Source organism: Sminthopsis crassicaudata, chromosome 4, assembly GCF_048593235.1.
Source record: "Sminthopsis crassicaudata isolate SCR6 chromosome 4, ASM4859323v1, whole genome shotgun sequence".
In the NCBI taxonomy this organism is placed as follows: domain Eukaryota; kingdom Metazoa; phylum Chordata; class Mammalia; order Dasyuromorphia; family Dasyuridae; genus Sminthopsis; species Sminthopsis crassicaudata.
The window spans coordinates 173,964,103-173,979,698 of NC_133620.1; the positions used below are offsets into that span (position 1 = coordinate 173,964,103).

The 15,596-nt window shown below is 30.3% G+C and overlaps 1 protein-coding gene across 6 annotated transcripts in view; it reads right to left on the minus strand.

The window, feature by feature from the left end:
- TRMT11 (tRNA methyltransferase 11 homolog) overlaps nucleotides 1–15,596 on the minus strand; it is a 64,785-nt gene that overhangs the window by 28,375 nt on the left and 20,814 nt on the right. For 5 of the 6 annotated variants that reach the window (XR_012489199.1, XR_012489200.1, XM_074309908.1 and 2 more), the window contains 6 exons: nucleotides 12,205–12,286; nucleotides 12,024–12,116; nucleotides 11,786–11,920; nucleotides 8,454–8,610; nucleotides 3,405–3,485; nucleotides 918–1,082 (listed from right to left, as the gene is read on the minus strand). Coding sequence is in view for 4 of the 6 variants with exons in the window: in XM_074309908.1 (XP_074166009.1) it covers nucleotides 918–1,082; nucleotides 3,405–3,485; nucleotides 8,454–8,610; nucleotides 11,786–11,920; nucleotides 12,024–12,116; nucleotides 12,205–12,286 (713 nt within the window). In the remaining 2 variants the exon portion in view is untranslated. The remainder of the gene's footprint in view (nucleotides 1–917; nucleotides 1,083–3,404; nucleotides 3,486–8,453; nucleotides 8,611–11,785; nucleotides 11,921–12,023; nucleotides 12,117–12,204; nucleotides 12,287–15,596) is intronic. The other variant, XM_074309911.1, reaches the window with a different exon arrangement.

Genomic DNA, 15,596 nt, shown 5'->3' on the forward strand with positions numbered 1-15,596 from the left:
AACTGCTTTATAACAACAATAAGCATTATGTTCGTCTATATTCTTAGCACTCTGCTATGTACTGATAATAAAGACAAAAACAAAACAAATCAAAAAAATTCTTCACCTTCAAGAAACCTGTATACAAATGGGGGTTACTACATATAAATAGTAAGTAAATACAAGTGATTTAAGCAGTAGGAAAACATGAACAACAAAACGGACCAGCAAAAGTTCCTCAAAACAGTTAAATATCAGATAAAATAAGTATTTTTTTTTAAATCTTGCAGATATTTATTCATTCCCTTTAGGGGATTTTTTCTCATTTATTTCTTTTCTTGTTCTTAAAATAATATTTTTATTGCTATATTTGTTTTCACAAAAATCTATATTTCCCCCTGTATCCTTCTCCTTCTGCCTAGGATTATTATTATTACCAACAGTAGTATTACTAAATTATTCCAGATTTATGGGAATTCAATTTTCCTCTAACTGTATATAGCACAAGATATCCCATAATCTTTCTTCAGGTATTAATAAGTGCTACAGAAACTATTAACAAACATGAAATATTTGCACGTTGTCTTAATAAAAATCTCAAATTATAATTGTAAATGAACTAAACATCTTGCCACTACTTTTTTCTGAAGATAGTTGAATTATCCTAACCATGAAAATAAGTGCATATGTACTTATCTCGAGCCAAAAAGAAATTAGGCTAAAGGAAATTAAGAAATTAGAAACTTAACCATGAATCATACTGTTAAATTCTGCAATCTTTTCCAATCAACTACTTGTGCTACTTCCATATTTTTCTCCTTTTCTACTAAATGAAAAAGCTTGGTGAAAGAAATATCACTGATAAGTTGTGTACCCTGGCAAATTTTTTCCCTATTACATAAAGCTATTCTTAGAATTCTCATACCTACTATACTTACGATCAGTGATAATTGCATCAAAAAACAATCCCTTCCTCCAGGAAGGCTTAGATGCATCTGCAATGAGGACATCAAGGTAATATTTCTCTAAGCCATACTGACGAAGATTTGCCTTAATATTTTCATCTGGACCTCTCCATTTCTGATTTTTCCTACTAGCCTTTCCTAATGGGTAAAGAGAATGGGAGAGAGAGAATATCATGTATAACTTATTAATATTAGCCAAATCATTCTTATTTCTAATCATGTGTTTCATATAATAGCAGTTTTAATTCTCTGTTCCTCAAAAAGAAAAAAAAAAAGCTAATGATAATTTCATTTTCATTTTATTTATCCAAGTAAAGATACTTTGGGTTTTTGGGTTTTGTTTTTTTTGTTTGTTTTTTTGATTAAAGCTTTTTAAATTTTCAAAACATGTGCATGGATAATTTTTCAACATTAACCCTTGCAAAATCTTGTGTTTCAATTTTTCCCCACTTTTCCCCCATGCTCTCTCCTAAATGGCAAGTAATCCAATATATGTTAAACATGGTAAATACATATAAACAGTTATTGTCATTCAATATATTATGAAACTATTGTACACTGGGCTCTAACAATGATTATATCTTTAAGCAATAATATACAGGATCTATTTTCATGCAAAACTGCTTTCCTTGATGCTTTTCAGATCAAAAACAAAATTACCTCAGATAAAGAATCAAACAGACCAACCTTTAAAATGAATTCTAACCTTTAACACAATACATTATAAAACAAAGACATAATATAATTTTTTAACAAAAAAAAAATTTTGGGATAGTGTCCCTAAAGGAAATCTGCCTACTATATGAAAAGAATCAGAAGATAATTCACTTGAGTATTTTATTTCAGTACTTTTAGAATCTATACTTTCATTAGCATGGATAACCTCTCCACCAATAATGACTACTGTGACATAGGCTAGCCAGTCTTTAAGAGTTTCTGTGGGTTCTTTTTGTAATAGCAAAGAAGTGAAAACCAAGGAGATACCTATCAACTCAGGAAAAATTGAACAAATTATAGTATATAAAGATAATGGAATACTATTGTGCCATTAGGAAAAATGAAAGATATATCAAAGAAACTTGAAAGGACTTATATGAACTGATGCAGAATGAGGTGAACAGAACCAGCAGAACAATAATAATATTATTACAACAATTTGAAAAACTTAATACCTCTGATCAATGGAATGACCAATCATAATTCCAAAGGATGACTAATGAACATCACTACCATCTCATGACAAAAATCTGAAGAATTTAAGATGTCCAATAAATATCTATTTCATGAAATGACCAGCGCAGGAATCCATTTGCTTAATTATGCATATTTAAAGGATTTTTTTTCCTTTTTTTTTCCAGTATAAGAGGAGAAAGTGAGGAAGAAGAGGAAACTAACACTTATTATTATAGATTGAAAAAATAAAATTAAAATTAAAATGCTTTGCTATAACCAAAAAACTCATAATTATAAGAATAACCTGGTAATAAGTCTCTCTAAACTTAATAAGATTGATCTTCAGACAATAGATATACTGTCTTTAACCAAGTTTATATTCAGTGATACTTAATCCTAAATTTTTCTTATGATTAAATATTTTATATAAGTAACTTATAAACATTATAAACAAATATATATATATAAACAAATTTGAAAATAACATAAGAGGCTTCATTTGTTCATTGCAAATGTTACAAAAATCTCTTCTATTTAATAAAGAAAAAAGACAAGTTATCCAGTAGAGACATTTAGCTCTGGCTTGCTCTAACAAGAAAAAAAAATGTAGCATGAGAGTATCTCACACCATACATTATGCATTAGGCTAACTAGCTATTATTCTCTATAATGCTCCTATTTTTTCATGTAATAAAATGAATCACAAAGAATACCTCCTTCCTAGGAAGCAGTTCATGGAATAACTTGCTTTACCTTACAAATTATTGGGAATATAAAACAAACCAAAAGATAAACTAGTGGTACAATTCATTCTGTCAAGTTTACCGTAATGAACAATTCCTTAAGGCTACTTCTACACTTAGTACCTTCATAGAGCAAGTTTGGTTTCACCATACAAAATGCTTTAATTATAGCTGCCAATTTTGACTAATTAGTACTAAATATGACATAGCAAGATTTATAATAAACCTCCAATTTTTTAAGTAAAGGAATTCTATGAAGGTCATTGAAGAAAAATGAGTTATTGTTATCATATTTATTCATATATGTCATCCTTTTCATGTGTATTTGAAAGAAAAAATCTGGGAGTCTGGGAAAGAGAAGGGAAGAGGAATAAAAAACTGTGTTGTTTTGTTTTGTCTTGGAGTACCTGTCACCTACTTTGACATCAGTAATCTAAATATCACAAAATAATACCAAGAAATTTCTTTAAAATTTTATTATCCATAAAAGCAAAATCTTAAGGTAATAGCAATGTGTATTAAACTATTTGGAACTGTAACTTACCCAATCCATGAATTGTATTGTAATCTATGTCTGTTCCACATACATAGGCCCCAAAATGAGCAGAGGGTATCAAGAGGCCGCCTGAAAATTAAAGAGATCATAACAGCGCATGACCAATTAAGAAGAACGCTGCTTATTCCTCCCCTTCCTCCTCTTCACTTAATAAGTTCCAGAGAGTCTTAAAATATAGCTGCATGAAAGGTATCCTGGATTAATTCATCCTTGCTACTAAATTAAGTTCATCAGAAAATAGGGCATAAATTAGTGTGTTCTTATCACTACTGAAAAGTATTACTGATATGCAATTACTTCTTCAACATTTTTTTTAGTATTTCCATTCTATTCAAAGGGGCCCCTACAGACATATCCTGCTCATTTCTGAAAAATTAGCTCATAGGGTTTGCTACACAACCACAGTTGGCATCCTTCCTCCACATACAAAAGGACTAACTTCTGACATTTGGAATGAAGTCACAAAACTATAAATAAATATCAGAGGGCAGAATTTATGCCACTCACGTGCCAGGCCCTACCAAAACAAAAGGAAACATGTTAGCACAAGTTATAGCTTCTCAAGTAGATCATTATGTCATTTTCCTTCAAATTTTAAAATAACTCCATTTTTAAAAGTTAAATATCAGCATAAAAATTTAAAAAAATAAACACAATAAATAATCTGCAACCTTATTTATGTCATAGAACAAAGAAGGACAATCTGTCAAACTACACATTTGCCTGACCTATCTACAATTTGACAGACATAACTTATGATTTAAGGTATAAAATATACACTGACTTCGAAAAGAAAAGGTATGAATCTTTAGCTCCAGAGCCTTCCAAATGTGATCTCTCAAAATAAAATGGATAGTACTTTTAAAGAGTCAATTACTCTCCAGAGTCAAAAACTTTTCACCTGTATTATGTGTTTATTTATATATATATGTATGTATGTATGTATGTATGTGTGTATGTATATATATATATATATATATATATATATATATATATATATATATATATATATATATATATATATGTATTAAAGGGGGGGACAGAAAGGATTTAAGTGAAGATAAGGAGACAAAGCCCTAAGTTAGTCATAATAAAAAAACAGTCATAGTAATCTTTATGAAATGTGAGTATAAAATGTGCCATGCTGAATGACTTACAATATTCCCATTATGACTTGAATTACTATAATTCTGCCCAAGGACATAGAATAACTATGTTGTCAAGGGAAAAAGAAATACTTTCCTGTGCTTCCTTAAATACAATCTCATCCACTTGGGTACAAGGAGTTTTGAGAAGACCAGATATACTTTACAGACATACAATATATTGCCAAAAGGAGATGAATAATCAGTTTGGTTGTTTCTTTCTATATTTTAGACTTCTTTACAAAAAGAACTAATCTTACTGATGTAGTCATTGAACAATCACTGGTAGTAGGCCACTGAGGTTGCAGTATATTGAGGTACTCCAGAACTGAAGGTTTCAATGTCAGGAAGACATGACAAGACTCATCTGCTTTTTGCTCTCCTTGCAGAGCCTGGAATGTTTTAGCTTCACATTATTTGACAGTTAACATTTTCAGACAAAGGTAACATCTTGTATGGAGAATTTTAATTAACAAAACACTACTGAATGTGCTTTACCCAAGTATAGACTGGTTACAATTGATAATAAAAGTTTTCCATTTCTGAAGATTTAGATATATCAATCATAACAAATTGGACTACCCAACTGGACCAGTTAGACCTCAATAAATATCTAACATTGTTCAATCTTTTAGTGAAAAGTCATCCTTTCTTCATAGAGTTTATAATCTAGGCAGGCCAGTTAGAATGATAACAAATTTGGAATTTTGCCAACTTGGAATTTTAATTCCAATTCCATTTTACAGCAACTAGGTAATAGGACAAGATCAAGTGAAAATGTCAAGTTTACAAGAATTTAAAATAAAATTTTACCCCTCTGCGTGCTATGTATCTTATCCTAAATAGAGAGGAAAGAACCAAGAAAATCTGGTTTAGCAGTCATTGCCCAACCTAAAAAAATACATTTTTTTCAAAAAGGAACAACTGACAGTTAAACTATCATGGTTTTACAACAGTGATCCCTGTTAAAATAACTTTGGCATGTGACCTCTGCAATGTAACTCTAGTTGCAAATAGAGAATTTGAGGGTTTTCTAAACTGAAATCTTTATTTCTTTACTTTACCTTCTATTGCATTTTAGTAAAGGAAGAATCACTATAATTCTAAACAATCCCATACAAACTTCTGGGAATTAACCATAGAAATGTTCAATTGTACTTCAATGGAAATTGGATGAATAATAAATTTGCTCGTTATAGCCTTATATTGCATGTGGCATCTATTACCAGTAATAATAATAATGAAAGCTCAAGATTTGTTAAGCACTTTATTAATATTATTTCAGTTTTTTCCTCACAACAATCCTAGTGAGAAAAGTGCTATTATTATCTCCACTTAACATGTAAGGAAACTTCTTAGGAACATACAGCTATTTAAGTTCCTGAGATCAAATTTGAACTCAAGTCTTTGTGACTTCAGGCTCAGCACTTTATCAAGTATACTCTATTTACTTAGAAGATCTTGACTAACATTGACTCAAAGCAAATATTATTTGATTTAATTAATAAATATTTATTTTATTACACTTAAATTAGTTTTTATATTTAAGTTAATGTCTATTTAATAATTTAATAAAAAGGATTAAAATATGAATAATATGATTGATATTAGTCACTGAAAGTGCTGTAAATCATTTTCAAATCTACACTTATAACAATTCACAAACAATTAAAAAAAAATCAAGAAAATATTTGTATAAAAATTTACTCTTACTAAGCACATAGCAGGTATTAAAAAATACTTTAGTGACTGATTAATCTTTCAATAAAGTTTGTTTTATGCTTGGGATATTAGAACAATCATACTTCCTGTTAATAGTTATTATAATAGTTAATAGAATAATTCATTCTTTAGTAATATGAATGATTTTTAAATCCTGAAAATTATGGTTACTGAAATGCAGAGGAAAAGTGTTTTTCTACACAGCTCATAATATCATTCTAGAAAACAGTAGCAGATTGTCTAAAAGAACAAGGCAAGTTATTCAAATGAAAAAGATTAAATCTCTCTCCCTTTCAGTTTCCTAGATGCTTTTTAACCTATTACTCTACATAACCTTGAGAAAAACATAGCCTATGAGTAAAGCAAGATGCTAGACCTTTAGAAAACTAAATTCATTTCAAGTCTGCTTTTCTATAAATAAGCTTTTTTAATATAGATGTTGGAAACAAAATAAATGTCAAAGAAAAAAAGAGCCACAACTAGAGGAGGTAGAGCAGTGAGGGCAGGAAGGAATAATGCCAAATCTATAATCTAACTTTGAGGAAAATGTGACTTCAGAAACAGGACTATTTCATTTTTCCAGTCCCTACTGCCATTTTTAAGAAGGCAATAAACTCAGTAACAAATAGGTTATGCTTAAGAATTATTTCCACAGAAAAATGAAACAAACTCAATTATCACTGAATTGAAATAAATTAAAATTCTAAAGCTTAGCCTATTATGTAAAATTAATCTATGCATCAACCACTGGTTTAACTGTTCCTCTCACCTTCTTCTATTAAGTCTGGAGAATGACTTGATAAAATAGCCAAGAGGTTTTTTTCTATCTGTCTTCATCCCTCAAAATAATTTCAATACCCAAGTCAACTCTAATCCACAATAGTAAAAGTTTGTGAGCAAGTAATTTCTCTGTTGCTAGAGAAACTAATTTCTTGTTCATCTGTTTAACCTGTAGAGCCAAAAGAAAGGACTTTTTACAATAATACCTGGAAGAATTAGGCTTTTCCCTATGTCTGGTTTAATATAAAACTAGGCTAAGAAGACTTGAAAAAAAATAATGACTCTATGTATCTGAGCTCTCCAAGAATTCCTCCCACTCAACAAAGCATCGTAAAATTCCCAAGGCAGAGACTAAATATTCATGAGGAAGGAAAGATATGGGGTCATGAAGGTAAGAAAAAAATGTATAAGCACTAGGTAGAAATATAGTACCTGTATAAGGAATAAATGAGATGGAGGTGTTAGTTAATTGAGCGAGAAGTATATGAATTAATAAGTTAATTCATTAATACAAACACATAAAATAATTATATATTGCTAGTTCTTTATATCATTTTATTCAATATAACAAATAGCAGCTTATCTAAAAAGCTTTAGCTTACTAAAAGTACAGAACCCTGGATTTAAGTTGTAATTCTGACATATACTATTTAAATGACAGCAGCGCCATTAGAATGACCAGAAATTTCATTTCAAAGAACTCTGAAAGGGCTGTAATAAAGAAAAATTGATATATGGAATTTTCCTTAGTAGCATCCTGGTATCTTTTTCTTATTACTACAATCGTTAAAGAACTCATGATGATGAAATTTTTAGCCATTCTGAAAATGATCAGGGGATCCCAATTCCATAATAAATGGTATATGGCATTGTGTTCACAGTCTTTTTTTCAAATTATATTCCAGTATTCTCCATCTTTATAGTTTACTTTTCTGCTAACTAAAAAGTAAACCATAGCTATTATTTAAACTAATCAGTTGATTATCTCTTTTTGAAATAATCATAATTAGTGTTTGAGCAGAGCATGCAAATCTTTCTTTCTGAAATAGAGTTCTTGAAGTCCTGAAGATTATCATGTTTCACTTCATTCTAGTCTTTCAAATTTAATTTTAGCATTACAATTTATGAGCTAAAAGCTCCCCCTACTGGTTTAACCAGCATTACAATGGATTAAAAAAAAGATGAAAACATACGTCTATCTTTCCTTTTTAAGAAATTATTATTTTTAAATATTGGATTTCAATTTATTTTTTTTGTGGTTTTCATTTTTCACATGTTTCCATTTAGATGGCAAATGAAAATCTGTAAGAGTTCAACTTTTTAAAAATTTTTAACTTTGTCTCATCTAAAAGAACATCTTTGATAATGTTTTCTAAAATAATAAAAATACCTGTTCCAACAAATGGATCAAAGACAATGTCATTTTCTTTCACTTTCCCATGATTAGCCATGATGAATGATAAGCCAGCGTCCATGCTTGTGTTTCCAATAAAATGTCTCTTTTTTACACTATATGATTCAATAAGCTCCCTCTGTCCATCTGCAATCTGTGTCAAAAAAATTTTTAATTAATAAGAAGACCAGTAAAGGACTGCTTAAGATAAGACAACCCTGGTAAAATCTTCTGAAAAACATTTTGACTAGTAATAAAAAAAATTAATTTCCCAAATACAAGATGGGAAAGATATAGTTAAATAGTCATTTACTAAAAAAGATCTGGGGGTTATAATGGATGGCTAGCTCCATATGAGTTAACATTTTAATTGGCAGACAGAAAATACAGTCTTGGGCTACATTAAAAGAAGAATAGCTTCCCTGAATAAAGAAGTTTTAGTACTTCTGTAATGTGCCCTGGTCAGATCACATCTGGAGTATTAGCTTGAGAGGATGGTTAAGAGGCCTTGAAGCATGTCATATAAGGTCAATTAAAGAAACTGGCAATGTTTAGCCACAAGAAGAAAAGAATCAGTAGGATATAATGGCAATTTTCAAATACTTGAAGGGCTGGCCTATAGAAAAGTGATTAGGTTTGTTATATGGACCCAGAGACCAAAGATAGGAGCAGTGGACAGATATTGTAAAGAAGCAAATTTTGGTTTGATGTTAGGAAGAATGTCTTAACAATAAAAGCTGTTCACTATTTCTGTGATAGCAAAGAATTGGAAATTGAGGGTATACCCATCAACTGGAAAATGATTGAACAAGTTGTAGTATTGAATGTAATTGAATACTATTGTGCTGGGGGCAGATAGGTGGCGCAGTGGATAGAGCACCAGCCTTGAATTCAGGAGGACCCAAGTTCAAATCTGCTCTCAGACACTTGACACTTCCTAGCTGTGTGACCCTAGGCAAGTCACTTAACCCCAGCCTCAGGGGGGGGAAAAAAAAAAAGAATACTATTGTGCTATAAGAAATGATGTGCAGGCAGATTTTTAAAAAAAGGCCTGGAAAGACTAACATGAATTGATGCTGAATAAAATAAGCAGAACACAGTAATAACAAATGTGTCATGATAAATTGTAATTGACTTAGCTTTTCTCAGTAATATCATGATCCAAGACAATTCTAAAAGACTCATGATGGAAAATGTTATCCACATCCAGAGAAAGAATTGATGGAGTCTAAATGGTCTAAATGCAGAGTGAAGCATATTTTCATTTGGGGGAGTTTTTCCCTTTTTTTTTTCTTTTGTCCTATTTTTTCTTTCACAATATAACTAATGAGGAAATGTTTTACATGACTGTAAAAATATATCCCATATCAGACTGATTGCTGTCTTGAAGAGGGGGGAGGAGAGTTGCCTGCCATCTTGGGGAAGGGAGGAGGAAAGAAGGAAGAAAAATTTGGAACTCAAAATATTTCAAAATATAAATGTTGAAAATTATCTTTACATGTAATTGGAAAAAATAAAATACTATTAAACAATAAAAGTTGCTCAAAAATAGAGTGGGCTGTGCCAGTGTCTCTAACTGGACTGGCTGACCACCTGTCAAATATGGTAACCTGTAAATTCCTTTCTGGTATATGTTAAATAAGATGTACCCTAAGATCTCTTCTAACTCTGTGATTCCATGACTCAGATTCTCTGCTATTCACACTGTTTTAGTCTTTCCTTTTAGTAAAGATAACAGAGGTGGTTATGGACAAGTTCCTTACCTTATTGCATGACATTTTTACATTCCTTTTATTATTCCCCAAACAAATTTGATTTGTTTTGATTTGAGTTTCGAATAGAATCAGCATTAATACCAAAACCACATAATCTTCAATGGAAAAAAATTACTTTTTTTCTATATCCATACTCTTCAACAATAAAGTTATTCAATTAACACTTGCTATATAATCCTTCTCATTCATTAGTGATTTTAGAATAAGTCTTTCTTTAATAATAATTGGCTTAATAGCTATGCAACCCTGAGCAAGTCATTCTACCTTTACTGACCTCAGGTTTCTCATCTACAAAATAGGGACAATGCTATTTGCACTATCTACTTTACACCCTTTATATGAGGAAAAAACTTTGTAAATTATAAAGTGTTTTATAACTCTAAACCATTATTACAAAAAAACAGTAAAAGAAATCTCCATAATTTAGATTTTTGCCTAAAATGACACACAAGAACTCTCCTTTGTGTCACTTCTATAGAAATGAAGTATGATAGCATTATTCTTGATGTCTTAATTGTTGCTGAGATACAGTGTATAGTTGGGAATAGAACACAGACAATGAAATTCTAATATCAGCCAGTTCTAATTCTATTTATATACCAGCTAATTGCCCTCTATCCATTAGATTACTGTTTCTTTTCCAAATCATGGAATGGAGCACTTCTCTTGACTTTGTCTTATATATACCTGAATCTTTATCAAAGGCTTAGACTTAATTAAAATTCTGTCTTCACTTAAGTAAAAATTCTTGGCTCTTCTGCACCTTGGGCCTCAAAGGAATAGGGCAATTTAGAGAAAAGCCAATATTCATTGTTCAGGGTTTTGGATTCAGGAGCTTACCCACAGTAACTGAAGTAAGGTGGCTTGTCTGATCAACACAGGTGTTTCATATTGATTGATCACTTAGAACTTGAATTAAATTCCAGATATCACTTCACTCCAAGTTAAAGGGAGAATTCCCTTTTTCATTTTCAGCTCCAGATTCATAGGGTCCAGATTCATCCCATGGATAGTCTTTTATCAAAGAGGTCTATTATTGAGCCTCTAGACCACTGTTCCCATTCCAGAATAATCTTTTTTTTTTTTTTTTTAAAAACAAAAGTGTGAAAGGACATATCTATAGTCTTTGCAGCTGGGGAAGTTAAGGCTGATGTAGAGCCTGATACAGAAAAGCAAAAGTAATCAATTGTCTGTATTAACTCCCACATCAATTCAGTAAGCCTTAGAAACTAGAGAACCACAAGACTGCTAAAGAAGAGTGAATCAGCCAGCTTCCATGCCAATAAATATTGGGATGGGACTCAAAAGTAGCTGCTGTACTTCTAGCTTGGTAATAAGAAAAAAAATAAGGAAAAGGAAATATTTGGGGGAACAATATTTTCTCCTATTTACTACTTTTAAGTCTCCCCTTACTGGACAAGTTAATATTACATCATTCAATTTTTTAGGTGTAATAGCTTAGTTCCCTTAAGCTTTTAATAAGAAGGATTCAAACTGGATTGCTAGTTTTTTGTCCTAAAGATAAAACAAATATAAAAAAGTAATGCTACTTACCCATCTACCAAAATAAATATTAAGTGGTTTCTCTGGGATATGATTTGGATCCAAGCCATAATCTTCCAAAATAGAAAATATATGCTGTGGATCTTTTAAATTGACCTTTCCTTCAAATGGCAGAAATTCAAGTGCCTAAAAGGAAAAAAATTCTAAGCAAACTTTTTAAAATTATTTACATATTTCAATAATTGTTATACTGAGTTAAAATGGGTATATAATTTTTAAGTTCACTTACATCTATTCGTTTAATTTTTTCTTCTTGTGTTAATGTTTTATTAAATGTGTGAATCTTTATTTTATATGTTGTGTCTGAATGTAGAAATGGAGCCTAAAATAAAAGAGATATTTTTCTTTAATGTCTCGCAATTTTACTTCAACCATATGCATTCTTATGCAAGACATCAGATAATACATACCATCTTTTCCACGGGATAACTTTTTAGAGAATTGTATAATTCTTCTGGAGATTTTCCATGACCCCATAGTTCAAATATAGATCTGAAAATTTCACAAAGTTATTTTCAGCTTGAAAAAATTTCCACCAAAAACACAACATTGATTTTGCCCATTTTAATTAAGCAAGTGTTTCCTTGTCTTTCAATTCTGCACATTTAAATAAGAAACCTAAATAAAGAGTCCTAAAGCTATATATAATTCTGCTTCTCCAACATCCAGATTTGGAGACTGAATAGTAATCAGCTTAGATAGGGAATTTATTTGAATATTTACTTAAAAGGAAGGAAAAACTTTTCTCAAATCACACTAGTATCTTTTTAAGCACTTACTGTGTGACAGGCATAGTACTAAGATCTAGAGATACAAACAAAAAGTAAAAATAATCCCTGCCCTTAAGGAGGTTCACAGGCTAATGGGAAAAATTAGTGTGTGAGTATGTAATACATATATAAAGTATTCTTCTTAGTAATGCAAATTTTCTATGACAAGCTTATAAATCTACATGATACCTTGTGTTAGATTCAAAATTATAATCTTGTCAAAAATTCAGAATTGGTGGAATTTAGATATACAACAAAAATCTATACATAATCTAAATCAAATTACAATCAACCAAAAAGGGTATTCAAATGATCTGAATTTCTTAATTCTTAAAATTTCTGGACTTTAAAAAAATTTTTTTTGTAAAACTGGTATTCAAAGTAGCAACATTTTATTCTTTATCCTTTATTTTTACAGATAGGCAAAATACTAAGAATATTACAGAATACATTTATCTATCCTTTTTCCCCATTATCTAAAGAATAAGGCACTATCTTAAGAATAAAGAATAGCAAGAATGCAAAACTTAAAGTCAAAAAGACCTCTTTTAAATCTAACCTCAAATACTTATGAGCTATGTGACCATGGGCTCATCATATATCACTTAGCCTTTGGGGGTCAAAATTTTCTAATCTATAAAGCCTTAGGGAGTAGACCTGCAATTTTATTGATTCAGGGAAGTCATAGATAAAGAAACTAATGCTAGGCAAAATATAGTCTTATAGAGTTGCCAAAAGTAAATAGAAATTCAGAAATTCATCCAGAATCACGCAGTCAGCATAAGTCTAAAGCAGTATTCAAACCCAGGTCTCCTTGCCTTCAAGACTCTCTACCTTCTGCTTCTTACTTAAAATGGGGATAATAGGAGCACTTAGCTTACAGAGTTGTTATACAGATGAAAAATGTAAAGTGCTTTATAAATCCAAAAACAACCCATGAATGTCACCTAGTATAATTATATATAATTATAATCACATATCGTGATATCATTAACACAAACATAATCATGTTATAATTATGATTATAGTTATATGACCCTATGAAGTCAAACTCTATACATATATATGTGTGTATAGATATATATATGTACATATTTAAATATAACAACAATATAACTATCTTGAAAGTTGTGAGAAAGATGTTTTACAAATCTTAAAGAATTATGTAAAACTGAGTTACTAATTATTAATAATAATATTTGTATCAAGGCATTTATATCAACGTAAATAATCTTAGTATCAGTGAAACAGGTTCAAATATCTAATCTTTTTATTTCTTGTGAAAATTATAAGGTAAATTTAGTTTATTCTTCATATTAAACTTATTATAACTTCAATTAGCACTACTTCAGATTATGAAGAATTTCATTGTTTTTTCTCTAAAAGTCTCAGCTATAAATTAAATTGCTATGTGATCCTAAGCATGTCACTCAGTTCCATAATTTCCCAGACAATTCTCTAAGACTCAAGATGCAGAGCAGCTAGCAAACTACACTTGCAGAGGAATTCCAATCACAGGTTCAACCCAAAGACTATATATATATATATATATATATATATATAGTCTTTTATATAGTCTTTTTTTAATGCAAAAAAAAAAAAAAAAGCAACTTTAAAAATTTCTTGTCTTGAATAGCCCAAATGTCCTTTTGGGATTATTTAACTCCTATTTTACAATACAATATTTGTGAAACACTTTGTTTGCCAAATCTTTTCATATGTGATACAGTAAAAAGATGGTAACTTTGGAGTCAAAAGACTTGATTTCAAACCCCACCTCTTAAATTGCCTTTGGGCAAGACATTTAACCTTTATAGGGGCAGAACTTTCTCATCTATAATAAGGGCTTCTAAAGTCCCGGATAGTTTTAAATCTTTGATTGTAAGTTCTACAACAATCCTATGAAATTGGCAAATAAAGTATTACTATCAATATTTTACAAATGAGAAAATTTAGGGCCAAAATAGGTTAACCAACATGACCATGGTCATACAACAAGTAGACCCAAATTCAGGTCCTTTAACTCAAAGTGCCCTCCCTTTTCTACTACACTGAGCTCCTTCTTTAATAATAATTCTCTCTTACATTTGTACCGTGCCCTTCTAATCAAAATCAGTAAGAATTCAACAACATGAAATATATAGGCTACTCTAAAAGAGCCATTTCCTCATTCAAGGTGATTTTTCACAAATGAGCCTTAAAATTACTATAATTGAGTATTAACTTAATATCTATTAAATGGCATAGATAGAACTTCCAATCATTTGAACAAACAAAATTAATAGAATTTTAAAATTAATAATCACATTTTTAAAACTATATTAATAAAGGATCAGTCATTCAGAAAGCACCTATTAATCTAGTTCGAGATGGAAAAAAGCATTTCAATTTCACAAAGCAAAAGGTAATCAACTAAAAGGTTTGTCATTGTCATTTGATTACTGAGTTCAATTTTCTGAACAGTAACTGAAACCTGAATTAACTCTGAAAAAGAAAAAACAGTTTCAGGGCAGTGTTTCATTGTCTATAGTTTCAAAAGGTCCTAACTCCTGAATAAATTAGAACGTCTAAATAATTCTATAAAAAGTCTAAAACAATTAGTTGCTAATCTTTGTGTACACCATTTTTCACTTTTTTTTTTTTTTTCTGGTCAGCAAATACTAAAAGTACAACTATATGGGAAGTTTGAAAAATATTTTGACATCCTAGAAAAGATTCCCAAATTCAAAAAAAATTTAGGAGTGATTACAAAACAGAATTGAACATGGGCCAAAAGTTATTATTCAGTAACTTTTCAAAGCTATTTACATATATATGCAGCGAAACATTTTTAATAAAAGTGCTTGTTCTTCTACTGAATTTATTGCAGAAGGAGACAGACAATAATTCCTCACCTATATGTTTACTTCAAGTATCTAGAACTTTGTTGAGAACTATTAAGTAAGTAAAAAACATCTTTTATCAGTTTTTAGGCAAAGTGCTCAATGCCATCAGATCTCACTCTTCATTTTTAAAACAAAAGGGTTAGACAA